At 40.6% G+C, this 15,272-nt stretch overlaps 1 protein-coding gene across 1 annotated transcript in view; it reads right to left on the reverse strand.

Moving 5' to 3' along the window:
* Positions 1 to 15,096: 15,096 nt before the first annotated feature.
* ADAMTS20 (ADAM metallopeptidase with thrombospondin type 1 motif 20) overlaps positions 15,097 to 15,272 on the reverse strand; it is a 94,672-nt gene continuing 94,496 nt past the window's right edge. Inside the window, exon 39 of the mRNA XM_035544066.1 lies at positions 15,097 to 15,219. Coding sequence (XP_035399959.1) covers positions 15,130 to 15,219 — 90 coding nt within the window. The 3' untranslated portion in view covers positions 15,097 to 15,129. The remainder of the gene's footprint in view (positions 15,220 to 15,272) is intronic.

Consider the following 15,272-nt stretch of genomic DNA (forward strand, 5'->3'; position numbering starts at 1 on the left):
TGTTTCAGTCAGTTCACTACAGAAGGCCAGAGGAAATTAAGAGAAAAATATTAATTGTGCTTGTGTATCATTATATATTAGTCTTCTTCCTCCTGTTCTACAAATTGCTGTGGGCCATGCGGGTGTACAAGGTATATACACCAGCTGAGGATTTGTTTTTGTAAATCCCTTTTGGTTTATACTCCAGCAGGGCCTGTGCCAGCAACTATCTCTGACAGTCCAGAAGAGAGAGAGCTGTAATTGATTGTGCCCCTGGGAGCTTTTCCTCCTGTCTGTGTATGTGTGTGCACACGAGAGCGAGAGGGCGTCTTTTATCTTGTGCCAAAAGTGGCTTTAATCCAGCACTGAGCTTTTCTTCTTCTTACGTGTTCCCAAGTGCTGCAACATTTCGGGTTTTCAGGACAGGATCGGCAGAAGGCATCTTCCAGAGAAGTGGAAGAAGTGATGGCAGAGGTCAGCTTTGAAGACATGGAGGGAATGGTACCACTGCTTCACACTGGGCCTTCTGCTTGTGCCAAAGGGCTCCTACAGAGAAGCTCTGATGGGTCCTGATGAGGCAGTTGGAGAGGCCACAGCTTCCCTGCCTCCACTCTGGCCTCCCTTTCCTCCACCAGTTGCCCCAGTTTTGGTGCAGGACATAGTGGAGTGGCTTACATTTCATACCCAGCCTGTCAGTCAGTGAGGGGGAGGATGGTTTCTTTAGCAGGATGCACAGCACAGAAGAGGAAGATGAACCAGTCTTTCTTGCCTTGCAGCCTGGAGAAATGTTTTACTCCTCAGCCCATCCTGCTCCACTGGGTTTTGGGGGCTGCAGTTGCATGTTTGCTTGTAAAATTGGTTCATAACCTCCCTGTGGACTGTTGTTGTACCCTACTTCCTCTCTTATTAGCAGTTTCCAGCTGAAATATACCTCTGGTGATAGAGGTTTGTTGTATCAGGAGTGACATCCATTGGAAGTAAATGGACCAAATATCACACTATCAAGAGGGGAAGGGTATAATGCCCCCAAAATATTTGGTCATATTTATAGATAAAGCAGTGACAGAGGACATTCATGTCTTTTCCTAATTCTGGCCCAACTTTCCTGTGTAATTGGCTTAAAATCCCATAAATTGGGATTTTACTAATTATAAACTCTTTAGTACCTGTAAAGTAGGACCAGATTCTTTCTGGTGTAGAGAAATATTCAGAATTTAATTTTATTCTGAGGCTAAAGGGGTCATTTTTGCCTCAATCCCATGAAGTTTATGGAGTGGGCATTGAAATGGGCTGCCCAGGGAGGTGGTGGAGTCACTGTCCCTGCAGGTGTTTAAGAAAAGGTTGGATGTGGTACTTAGGGACATGTTTTAGTGGGTGATATTGGTGGTAGGGCGACAGTTGGACTAGATGATCTTGGGGGTCTTTTCCAACCTTAATGATTCTATGATTCTATGGGCGGATCCTACTGGAAGCCATTTCTGAGCACATGAGGGATGGGAAGGTGCTTGGGAGCAACCAGACAGTGACCAGCCTGCTAGTCCTCTGTAATGAGATGTCTGGCAGTGTGGGCAAGTAAAGAGCAGGGCATATTGCTTACTTTAACTTCAGCAAGATTTTGTATGGTATCCTTATAATCAAACTGGTGAGATGTGGATGAAGGACATGGATTACAGGATAGGTGGAAGCTGGATAGGTGTATGGTGACCAGCAGGACTGAGGGTAGTAAGCAGCAGGGCAAAGTCCATCATGCATCTGGTCAGTGGTGGCATACTAAAGGTTCAACACAGAAGCCAATAAGGTTCAACATCTTTATTAATAACCTGGACAACAGGATGAGGTGCACTCTCTGCAGCTTTGCAGATATGAAATTTGTGGAAGAAGCTGGTTTGTTGAAGGGCAGGGCTGCTATTCAGAGGGACCAGGATGGACTGAAGGAATGGAACCAGGAGCCCTGCAGGATCAATAAAAGCAAGGGGGAAGTCCCATGTCTGGAATAACTCTATGCAACAGCCAAAACAGGCAGGGTGTAAATTGACTAGAGAGCAGCTTTGCAGAAAAGAGCTGGGGTCCTAGTAAACAAGCAAGAGACAGCTTTGGGGGGAAGCTTACTGCTGTCTACAAAAATTTAATTGGGATATAGAGAAGAAGAAACCATGCTCTTCTTGGGCTATAGGCAGTAGACACAAATTGCAACACAGAATTTGCAACACAGGAAATTCCAGTCAGATAGTAGATTTTTTTTTCCCATTCTGTTAGTAGTCAAACATTTGGAGAAGTTGCCCAGAGACTATGGAATCTGCACTGCTGGAGATATTCAAAACTAAATTATGTGGTATTTAGAGACATGGTTTAATCGGTAATATTTGTAGTAGGGGGATGGTTGGACTAGGTGATCTTGGAGGTCTTTTCCAACCTTTATAATTCTATGATTCTATGTGAGGAGCTAAGCAATGTGATCTAGTTGGATGGCCAACTAAGGGCAGGGGCGGCATGCATTTTCTGCAGCATATTTCATTCACAGCTTAATGATTTTTCCCCTTCATTGCTGTAAAAAACCAAGAACCTGTAATGGGATCTGACTAGAAAGAGAGTCATCTGAGGATGCTTTCTCTTCTACAGTTAGATTTTTGGTTCTTCCACTAATGAAAAAAACACACAATAGATCATGTTAAATACCCTGCAGAAGTATAAATAAATTTTATCAGTTTTAAAACCTTTACCAACCAACCTCATTTTGTTAAAACACCCATGTTAAAACAGCGTGAAAAATGATATTAGGTGAATCTGACAAGAGCTTTTTTTCCATAAAACTCTGCTGACTGGCATTGCTGATAGTATTTTCCTGCAAAAAGAACTCTATCAGTAGCTCTGATGTTTTGCCCAGGATTGATGGTAAAGCCCAAAGGCCCTGCTTTTGAGTCACTGTATTTATGCCTTTAAAGCACTGGCACACAAATGAGCTTTCTTGAAGGCCCCTGGAAAAATAAACCAAAACTTTCCCAGTTGGGTGCCAAAGACTGCACATTTAATTTATGTCTGCAAAGGCCATGGGAATGGCAGATGCTTAAAATTAGGTCATGTTTATTTATATGTTGAACATAGGTTTAGGCATCTAGCTTATTATTTGAAAATTATACAGCAAGCATGAATAGCCCACTTCCAGATGAGCATGGTTGTGCTTGTTATTATTCACTGTGCTTATATGTAAAAACCTGCTAAAAGTGGGTGTAGACAGTACGAGCTTGCTCAATGTGGCTGTGCCAGCAGAGAAAGGCAAGGTTTCTTCTACTGTCAGGTGTCAAATGTAGCATCTGACAATAGCGGAGGTGTGGAGCAATGTATGGTGTGAGGCTGCACCTGTGAGGGAAGTCATCACTGAGAAGGTCCAGGACGGACATTACAAAGAATATGGAGAGAGAAAGAGAAATTGGCAGGGAGAGAGAATAACCCTTGAAATTAGAATTAAGGTTGGAAAAAAAAAATCCTCCTAAGTCTTGGTAAATTACTGGTGCTGAGAACAGGGCTGTCCCTGAGTCCAAACCATCCCTCTGCTGCTGCTCACACTGCCATCAGAGTGCTTTTCCAGCTGGTTACAACCAGTCTCACCGAGTAGAAGCTAAATGATGCTACACTAAATCCAATTGAATCTCATGTGTAGTATTAAAAATTGCAAGTGCATCACAGTCATCCTGTATTGGTTCTGGTCAAAATCATTAGGAAAGAAATTTACAGCAAATACCTTTGAAGGCAGGAGGTGAGATTTTGAAGATGATCTGAGTACATGCCTCAGCAGGAATGATTTTCCTGGGCAGGCTGCCGTGCTCACATGGCCACACCACTTCCAATAGCCAAACAAGCTTGTTCAGAACGAGTTGGGCATCTCTGCACATTATCACACAAGCTTTGCATTTAACACTGGGTCCTGAATGCTTAAGTCATTTTAAAGTGATATTTCCAGACAGAAATTGAACATATTCAGGCACCAAATTCAGATTTAAATCACTGTGAATTAGATGTCTAAACACCTCTGAAAATCTGGTCCTGTGGCTTTCAAGTCACCGAAATGCATTTGTAAGTTGTAGCCAAAGGACTAGTCTGATCTTGCCATCTATTGATAGAAACCCACAGCTACAGCTGGGAATGTGTTTTCTTTACAGTCTTCAGGCAACTGAAGGGCCAGAGCCTCTCGGTCTATGAAAATCAGCTCCTGTCTTCACCAAAATGAAGAGCTAATATTTACAGTATATTTACAGATTGTTTTTATTGTCCTTTGACTGGCTATAAAAGCAAAAAAAAAAAAAAAAAAAAAAAAAAAAAAGGAGCTTTGTCACCTTTATTGTTTCTAAAACAATAGGACCCAGGGAAGCAACTGTTTCTAATATAGGACAATACAGTTACCCCCAAATGACAAGCAGTTGGTGATGTGGATGCCTGGATGCCTGCTCCATCTCCACTCCAGTGCCCAGTTTGAGGGCATGATTTTCCAGAGATGAATTCTGCAGTTCGGGTCCCTTTCAGGCTTCTCAACTTGCTTGCCCCAAAAAAGCAAACAGCCAAAACTGACCATAAAAAACTCTAATAAACAATCTATCTGGGTGAGTAAGGGTAAGGGAGAGGAGTTCCAGCCATCCCATTTCAGGAGCCTCAGTTCTTCCCAGCCGTGTCTGTTCCCAGCCTTGCCTCTGGAGAGCATGTACCTGCTCTGCAATGATCCCTTCTCTTATGCCTCACTTACCGCAGTTTTTTTCATGTTTAATTCAGAAAGGAAAGAGTTTATGAAACGTGAGGTCTCACACACACAAAACACACAGAGGGAGGAGAAGGGAAGCAGTCTGGCAAAGGGATAGATCAGAAGCAATAAAACTGCTTTTCCTTCTCCAGCGTGTAGGGAACCTGTGACTCCTAATGTGGGAGGACTGAAAGTCTCTATCTAGTCTTGAAGTTAATTTAAAATACAATCAAAAAAGTACTTGAAAGAACGAACCTCTTACAAATGAGTAAGACATTAAAATACGCTCAAAGTATGTTATATCAGCAGAGTCTAATGCAACTGCATGGTAAGAAAATAGTTGGAGTCACTAAGTCTGCCTGTACCACAAATCAAAGTGTTATGTAATTAGAATTATTTTGTCACCATCTTGTGGGACGTTAGGGTAACATCTGGCAAGCTTCTGATTTCAACTTGTGCACCCAATATGTGCTCCAGAAACAGGGAGGAAGCGATTGCTCTAAGTACTGCATTGGTATTGGTGCGCATGATACTGTAAAATGAGCATTTTGGAGTTCCTGCAGTTTTATTGTGCTGCTCAGCAAACTTTCCCATTTGCAGGCGGAATATTTCTCCCAAAGGTTAGGTGTAGATTCTTACGAAAGTTGGCACAACAGAGATGTAAGAGAAACCAGATTTCTAACATAAACAGCTATGTCTTCTCAGAGAATGGGCCTGTTTCAGTCATTGGGTATTAAATGTTTTCCTTAAGCCTTAATTTATTGCTTCAAGTTCAGAAACTCTGCCTAGTCTGAAGATGCTTGAGAAATACACTCCCTCTCTCCATCGGTCCAAGCCATTGGTGTCTGATGGAAATTTTTCCGGATAAATGTGAACCAGATGTTCCCAAACCCTGACTTGTGACCTGTCCTGTGCTTCCACCCCGAGACGGTGCATGCTGGTTGCAGAGCTGCAAAGGGGCAAGGGGCTGTCTCCGTAAGCACACTGCTCAGACCCCTCTTCACCCAGACCCAATGCAGCATCTGCTGGAAAGAGCACCCTGACCCCAAAATGCAGGGTATACTCATTCCAGGGTCACTGCACAGGGCCTAGCACAGTAAAAGGGATTCGTGATGAGCAAACACGCCACTCTGTGGGCTTCTGACTGAGGTACCAAGCCCTCATGGGCTCATGACTGCAATCCCTCTGTGTCACCTGCAGGTACCCTGCAGAAAACCCCCATGCTGCTGTTGCGTTAGGCAGGACAGCCTATCGGAAAGGTCTGAGATAGGGAAATCTGGAGTCGGATTGTATTTCCCAACCATTAATAAAATTTCCCCTGGAATAAATGTAGAGGAGCTGGCGCCACTTTATGTTATTCAAAACCACAAATTTCCTCTCCCTCACAATCTGCCAGAGTTACAGACTCTTTTGCAACTTCTTAAAAATTCAAGATGTTTTCCCCGAACGAGCATCCTCCTCCTTCAAAACGCACCCAGGGAAAATTAGCAATGCAATTTAGCTGTGCTTGTAATGAGAAGAGGGGAGGGTGGCAGTGAAACAGCGTGACAGCTCCATGCGTGGGAACACATTAGCAAGTGTTTCATTCCTGCCTGGGGTGTTAGAGGTTTCTGCACCAAAGGGAGAGGTTGATACAAAGGCTGCTGCTGCATCCGAGGTGACAAGCATAAGCTCCGTGAGAGAGGGACAAGAAGGGACTCAGCTCTCACCTCAGGTTTTCCACACCTAAACTGTACCCCAGGGGAGCTGCTGTGGGCTTTCCCAACACTGTCTCACTGCTTGTGCCACGTTTCTTGGCACTGCTGTGGCCTGTACCACCCCGCAGATGAGCTGTGGACATGTTTTGGAGTTGCCCCTGACAGGGGCTCCCAGCAGTAAGCAGGGAGCCCTGCCTTGGTGGGGGCTCTCGTACCTACACACCCACAGAGGTGATCTATGTTGTGCCACTGCTTAGTAGGGTAGCTATAACCTCAAAGGCAAGACTTTATTTGATGCCAGGCAAGAGCTGTTTAATGTTTCTTGTCTGGATTGACAGTCATATTTCCTTGTTAAGAAGCACCTTTGACCCTAATGCAGGTATACAGTGACCAGGATAGGAAATCGTGAAACAGATTATTTCCCAATTTTCCACAGCGTATGTCACCTTACATCTTTCATTGTTCAATATATTACTGTCCTTCAGCCCTGAGGCACCTGGCTGTACAGGACTTTATAAAATAGACCACTGAGAGCTACTGGGCCCTCTTACTGTTTCTGTAATGGACCTGTGAAATTTGCTACAGACAATAAATGCTAAGAACGGTCAAAAGCCCTAAGACAATGGGACATTTGAAGAGGACACCTTTCACCTTCTATTTGTCTTGCTCCTTCCAATGGGCTGAAAGACAGGTGACTCCTGAACTTCAGAGGGACGAAAGGAGATCCGTCCTGAGTGGAACACCACAGGGACCTCAGTGCAGCGCCCGAGGTGCTCTGCCAGGCCCTGTGAGCCGCAGCTGCATGCAGGATGTTCCTTGACAGTACCTGGGGAAAAATTAGGGCCATGACATTGACCGAAGGCCAGTATGGCTGGAGCACAAGCTACCCACATTGCCTCTAGGAAATGCTAAGGTGTGAGTTCTAAGCTGACCACTGAAGTCCACACAGGAGACTTCTCCTCCTGTGGTTCACAGACAAGCCCGTTCCTGGTGATAAAGAATCAATGCGACATCGCCAGAGCAAGGACTGGGTCAACCCAGTGCAAAAAAAACTAAATCACTTTCCAGCCTAACAAGCTTTATACATATATTTACATGTACAAATAAATATATGCAAGAGAGATTCTTTGATATACTCTGAAATTCAGCAATTAGGAGCATACTCTTTTTAGGAAAAAGATCAAGGTTTAAGACTCTCTTCTGCTACTTGTAGCTATGTAGGAATGACAGCCTGAGTCTCCTGCATGCTAGGAAAGCATTTGAATAACCTCATATCTAATATGCTAATATTTTGAGCTCATATTTGGGATGGCATTGATCACATTATTTAGCTTTGGCTCAGATTGTTAAGGCAGTGTAAATTAGCAGCGCAATGTACAACTAGATATATCTTTAAAGCAAAATATGCCCTTAGATTGGTATGTAATTCCTGCTTGCAGAGTGACTTATTCTTGAGTAGCTCTAGGGAATTTAATTGGCAACATTCCTAGTAAGATGAGAAATTAAAATTTTAAATAGTAACTCATGATTAAAAATAAATATATAGAACAAATGAAAAACAAACAAAAAGAGTTAATGTGTTACTTCATTTCTCCTGTTTTCCTATTAGTAATAGTGTATTTTGAAAAATATATATGAAAAATAACCACATGCTTTGTCCTGGACAAAACACTAGAGGAAGACACATAACCAGGAACAAACTTCATTGCAAAAGTAGCTCCTAGTATGTGTGTGTGTATATATTTGTAATATATAGCGTATATATTAGTGTGTAAACACTAATATTTATACATATACATATATGTGTATATACATTTACATACAGACACACACAGATATGCATAGAAACAAACCAAAACAAACCCCACAGCCTAAGGTCTGAAGTGCAGGGAGCTAGATCCCCCCCACTAGATCTGTGCACCACACCAGCATACGATTCTATGCTGCGTATTATTGGGGTTCCATAAAGGGCTAGAAATACACGTTAGTATGGTGACTTGTGGGATCAGAAGTCTTTTATTGTATTGAACTGCGAGCACACATAAAATCTTGTACCATGTTAAAAAAAAAAAAAAAAAAGCCTCTTTGCCAAGTTGCTTTTCATGCTTGTGCCAAATTCTTTCTTCTGACACAGAAAACACCATTGCAATGGCTTGATAAGGAGTGTACATGTGTGGGGTGGTTGTTTCAATATCTGCTCCCTGGGCAATGATATTAGAATACGCTATCTTACATTTTCCAAAAGTAAAGCAGAAGCATTTTGAAGAACTAGTTCCTCCAAAGAACATTGTTCCAGCTCGAAATGTCAGGTTCATCCAAAGGATATGAAACAGTGTTTGTGGTACATGGAACAAAACACACAGAAAGAAAAAGACACTGCCAGCAGAGAATTGCCTTTAGACGTATTTTTATTAAAATTTCATGATTCTTACTGTTTATATATAATTTATTAGGGCAGTAACAGCAGACCACACAGAGCACTGGTAACAATAGTGGGGGGTTTGTTTGATTATGGGATAGGTAAGCTTTTCAGATAGCCAGAAGCTTGTTTCCATTTTAGAGAAAAAGTCCTCTGTGTGCCTCTGCTTAAACAGGGGCATAAGTTGCTGCTCAGAGCAGTGCTCCAGAGTTCACTTCCTCTGCTTCATCAAAAATATTCTGAATGTTGAATTTCTTATGAAGCAATGCTGTCGACAGCTGGCCAGGCAAACACACTGCAGAAGAGTGCACTTCAAACCCAAAGACAATCTCCCTCTTTTAAGCCTGCCTATCTGCATTCTCCCCCATAGATCCATCTTACAATAATCCCTCCGAGTAAATATTTGGCTGAGGAGTACCAAAAATATACCCAACCATGTAAGAGGGAATTGCAATGAATCTTTAATGCTGGAAGATACGACTCTAGAAGTAAAATAATCTCTTTTTTTTTTTTTTTTTTACTGGGCTCTTTCTGGTACTGTTTTTGTGTTAGCTGAAAAAAAAAATCCAAACCCACAGCTTGTGTGTTTTCCCTTTGAGGTAACAACTATGAATTGATTCCTCTTTTTCCTTTCTCTCAGAATTTGCTAGCAGGGATTTGTCTGAGGAGCTGGAGATGATGTTCCTTTTCAGGCAAGAGTAGTAATAAACTCAAGACAGAAAGCAATAACGGAAGGGCAAAAGAATTCTTAGCTAAATACCTTGTAAACCCTGATGAAAGGGGCTACTGGTGGCTGCTGTCTTGGCCTTGTTCGAGCTGCAGACCTTCAAGGAACACAAATAGTAGCAGAGCTGCTGCTTTCTTTACAGAGGTGTTAAATAAATATTTTTACAATAAGCCTTTTCTGCAGGACATTTTAAACACAAAGCATTAAAAAAAAAACGCTGCCCCCTGTATTTACTAGCACAAATGTAAATATGTTCTGTACAACCACAGTTTTAATTATTCCAGCTTCCAGAGGAACATCAAAAAACTCACAGAGAGTGATGAACTGACCAGGAGCATCATTATCATGATCAATGAACAACCACCAGAGACAACCGAAGTGTAAAAAAGGATTAAATCCCATCAGGCATGAATATCTGTTGCTACTATGAATCACTCCAGCCCTTCGCATATGGAAAATTCATGAGCTCTCCCTGAATGTTCCTTGCTTCTGTAAATCAGACTGTAAAATAAGACCATACAGGGATTTCAAAAAGAGTCTTTCAGTATTCATAAATGCAGGATTTTGCTTTCCAAAACAAAATAGTAATGGTGTGCAAGACAGAAATAGTGTATTTTACTTCAGCTGCTCTGAGAGAGAGTAGAGAGCGATCATTTGCCCAGTGGGCTCTCTGTGTTGCATGCTTTGTTTAATTATACAAATAAGATTAGAAAAACATATGCAGACAAGAAAATTTTGTTGCAGGAACAGAGAAAAAAACACACACACAGATTAAAGAAGGAAACATTTGTTTATTAAAAAGGAAAAGGTTCTGGATGGCAGCACAGAGTCAGACATGAGACAGATGAATGTATGCACAGCTGTTCATGTTTAAAGACAGAATATAGACATAAATACAGTTAGATCTTTGCTCTGCTCTACTGCTACAGTATTTTTATACAGCCAATTCAAAGGAATATCTGTCATAAGTGAACACAAGAAGAAATTTATCAGAAACAGAGCACAGATTACTTCTCTAAGGCCAGGATAAATATAGCCCAGAAAAGCCTCTCAAGCTGTGGTATTGCAAAATAAACTTAATTGTGCAAAAGAAACCCACCTTCTGTGGATGAGAAGATTAATCGCTGTATTCAGCTCCAAGTCAGATAGCCTTTTCTTCTGTTTGAATATAATGCAGAAGGTAATTTTCCTCTGCTCTTATCATAGTTATTGCTCTAAGCCCGTAGTGTGAAGCAGGAATGAACTTTTAAAGCAATACCTTACTTCTTCTATGATCTTTTCTGCATATTTCCAAAGCACACCGGAGAGAGAGGGGGCTGATGAGACCCCCCTCAAAGTTTTCGTTAATGCATAAACACAACAAGGCCATCCTGAAAAAAAACATACAGGCTCAGGAGATGATGACCAGGAGAGCAGAGCAGGCCTTAGAAGAACAAAACCAGGAGCTGGTCCATAGGATGCAAATTCTTCCCCAGGGCTGCCACTCTTTAGCCTTGAGGATGTTATCTCCTATCAGTTCTGCCAGGCTACTCTTACCTGTGTTAAGTGAGCAAAATACTTCAGAATTGTTCAACACTTGAGCAAATATAAACGCATTTAAGGCCAGCCTGTGGCATTTCATGGTTCAAGTACTACATCTACAAATGAAATAGGGAATTCTGATGTATCACGGAAGTTAATTTTTGGAAAAGGTTCTGGTGGGGTTCTTTAGAATACAACTGGGGATTGTTTTAATTTATAAATAAGTAAATAGGTTCAGCATGGATTTATGGTGAACATGGAATCTCAACTGCAGTATATATATAATGCCCATTTTAATATTTATTTCCTATTAAAATTCAACTATCGTGCTTTAAAACTGTTTTTGTATGTTATTTTTTGGTTCTCTAATTTTTAATGTGAGGTTAAAGTATTATAGCATATCTCTGCTTCACTTCTAATTCACATGCAGTTTTGATAGCCACAGAACATCAAGTCATCAAGTTTCAGGAATCTGTTTGTAGTATTTTGTTCAGATTCTGAATTTCTCAGGGATCTCATGTGTTACCACAATAAAACTGTTAAGACATAAAACCCCTCCTAGTCATGCGTAATTTTTATTTCAGATAGTACACAAATCTGAGAAGTTATGCTAACCACATTCAAGGCTACAGGAGTTGGAAAAACAAAAAACAAAAAAAAAAACAAAAACAAAAAAAAAAACAAGGCTTCCCTCATTATTTCAAGTACATCTTGAATATTAGAGCCTTTCAGTTAGACAAGAAAAATATATAACCATCATCAAAAATCCACACGGGCACAAACATGTGGTGGAATCACAGCCACAGCTGTTCCCCTGAACATGGGATGGGCTGCTTGTACAACACACCTCTGCGTGCATTCTGTTCCTCTGCAGGGAGAGGGGCACAAAAGGGCAAGAGAACAGACCTTTGAATTCAACTCAAATTGGAGACTCATTAGAGGACACAAAGTCAGGGTTTCTGGCTCCACCTCAGGGGAAATAAGGGTAGGAGAAAGATTCTGGGAAGAGATGTCACAGGTCCTAGGCAGTACACCACCATTTCATAGCACACCGAGAGACATTTTGTGGGCTGAATGTGAGCAAAAAGGTTTTTTTTTTTTGCATATAGTCCCTCTTCAACATTCAGACAAGCACTCAATGTGTGTGTGTGCATACGCAAGCAAGTTGTGTCACCTAATAGCTGATGGGATTAAACGTGGTCTAGAGGACATCCGGGGAAAGCATCATTACAGTCCTCTATTATCATTCCTCAATTAGTTTATTTTTTTTACTGTAAGGGTGAGTGATGGGACAGTTCAATGTTTCCTTTCTTAGACATCAGCCAAAGCTGGAGAATCACTTGTCTGTGACCAGTGGTGCCAGCTCGGCAGGCACAGACCCACCTGGTGGAGCCTTCAGCCTCTCACCAAGCACCCAGCTGTGCTGGCACCCAGCTGGGCTGCGATGCAGGTTTGTGGGCACGTCAGTTAAAGGAAATAGAAGCACAGTACTGTAAGTACAACCCACGATTCTCCTTTTATTAAACCTTTTAACTTGTCAGCATCACCAAGTTTCCAAATTCATCAGAGCCAATCATCAGGCTCATGTTTTCCTCAAATTGCCCACAAGATGAGAATTATCGGAAGTTTAAATGCATTGATTAAGCCCTGTTTCTCAGTGAAATCAGAATAATAACATGAAAATATAATGGCAGAGCACAAAAGTACTTTCTCCCTAGACTAGGGCTGAAATCCCAAAACAAGAAAAAAAGGAAAGAAAGGATGAAGAAAATATTATGATGCAATGTTCTTTCATGCAAAAGTTTAACTTGGTCACAGGATATACTTTAATTATAGAGAATACATTTTTATTCAAAAATCACTACCATTACCCAAGAATATGCTATGTTGGATATCAGGTTAAAGTCACTTGATCTGGTAGTGGATTTTCAGAGAGATTCTGCAGCAGAAGAGCTGAGCACTTTCCAGCCTGTGACCAGTGTTTCCAGGCTGAAAAGAAAATAACCCTCCTGTAGATGGAGGTAGATTTCAGTTCACCTTATGCCAAAGTAGCTGTTGAGGGACCATGCTATAAAATAATCAGAAGAACTGACCTAGATTATTTCAGTGAATGATCTATGGGGCAACCCCCCCAAAAATGTATAGGTGAACATGGGGGTTGGGGCTGGAAAGAGCATGCAGATGTGGAGTTTGTACCTCTGAAGTAGCATTTGCTTCCGTTGAAAATGTCTGTATGACTACCACCTGCCTGTGTGACAGTTATTCCGGTATAAGTCTTTATCTATAATGGCGAGGCAGTATTAATATTGTAGTTATTCGGTGCATAAACAAGATTACATATTTTTGCAATGTTCTGTGCTAAGTATTTGATTTTAAAAGAAAAAAGCAAAAGTACTCAAGTACGATTCACACAAGCATATTTATTATATAAATACTTTATAAATTACAAGATTTTAATTATAAATGTAAACATTTCTAGGAAAATAATGTTTTATATTCTTATTAAGGTTTACAACTAATATAAGGCACATAGTGCAAAAATACATTTCTGATGCAGAGATCACAAAATAATTACCTACATGTGTTATCTAAAAGTAGCTGCTTAGACTTATGTGGTACAGTCTTGGTTTTAATTAATACATATTGCTAATTCATGGCTAACTCTTTGTGGGTAGAAATATGATATAGCTGCCATTTGATCTAACAAATTTACTGGCATGCAAAACAGATATTTGGTTTACAGAATGCACATTGTCAGAAAAAAAAAGTATGTATAGTTATCCAGTACATCATACATGTTGTTATGCAGGTAGTAAATTTTATTCAGAATACCTGAGTGTTGGCCCTGAAACACATTATCTTTATAAGCATATACTTCTACGGTTCTGGACTGTAAGGCAATCCAAAACAACAAATCAACCACCTAGATTCATTTTTAAAACTGTATAACTCTTTCATACACTTACTTTTCTGGAAGAAATAATTTTAACTAGCAGATGTTAGAGCTTTACTTATAGCCAGTCAAAAATATCAAACGGAGTCAAAGATGGACACCAGCCACACTGTGTGCTTGATGCTGCCTCTGCCCCAGAGTTTTCTTAAGGTTACTGAAAACTGTATTGAGCTGGAATTTAAAAAGGGAGGCACACTATAGCCATTACGAATATGCTATTGGAATAAGGGGTATATGGAAAGGGTTTAAGTAAATGCATATTCATACACTCACATACAATTGGTATGTAAACAGAACACGTTCCTTTTACAGTATTCTTAGCTGAGAGGCAGGGATTTAAAATCAGATTTCCAAGCAATTTTTCTCCTTATTTATCTCTTCCTGTAACCACAAAAAAATAAGCCTAGATGTTTAACATGTGCTATAGAGACTACAGAGGTTAAACCACACTTCTCAGCATTGCTGCTAGTATTTGAGCACCACAACAGATATAATGACAGGTATGGGGAAAAATGCTTTTACTGACAGAGAAACACACAGATCTATTGATCTCAGGAGAAAATACACTGGTTATATACTGTTTTGTTGTAAATTATTGACAGAAATTCCTAACAGGTTTCACAAAGTTGAAAGATCTGAAATTATTACCTCTTTTCTCTATATAGGAATGACTTTTCTTTCTACATTTTAGTGTAGCCGATCAAGAAAATCAGTGCAGTATGAATTTTACTGAATACTGCATACAGAATTGCACCAATTAGTTGTAGGTACAGTATTGCAATTATGGCACAGTTCAAGGTGTTACCTATGCTAGCAATCTCAGTGCAATTTACTGGTTGATATACCTACTATACATTGAATGAATGCCTCTCCATGAAAACCTGAAGGTTTATGATTGTGATTTACACACTTGTTAGCTCACAAACAGGTAGCACCTCCCCAGATAAACACTGAAGAAAATAGAATGGAATTCTTAGCAGTGAGCATTACAGTCATGAGCATTACAGAGATGAAAATTAAAAAAAATACATATATACACAGCACCTACAATTTGCACCTAAATGACAGATGTTGTGCTTTGATGTTCTTACCACACCAAAGTTCTCACTGTATTTGAAGCTGGAGACCAGTAATTGTGTTAGGAATACATTTTCCACAAAATCCTCCGCATCTTCCATATATTTTAGTACCATCCTGGAAATGAGACAGAGAAAGCAATCAATCAAGAGAAGTAACTGCAATCATAG

Source organism: Cygnus atratus, chromosome 1, assembly GCF_013377495.2.
Source record: "Cygnus atratus isolate AKBS03 ecotype Queensland, Australia chromosome 1, CAtr_DNAZoo_HiC_assembly, whole genome shotgun sequence".
In the NCBI taxonomy this organism is placed as follows: domain Eukaryota; kingdom Metazoa; phylum Chordata; class Aves; order Anseriformes; family Anatidae; genus Cygnus; species Cygnus atratus.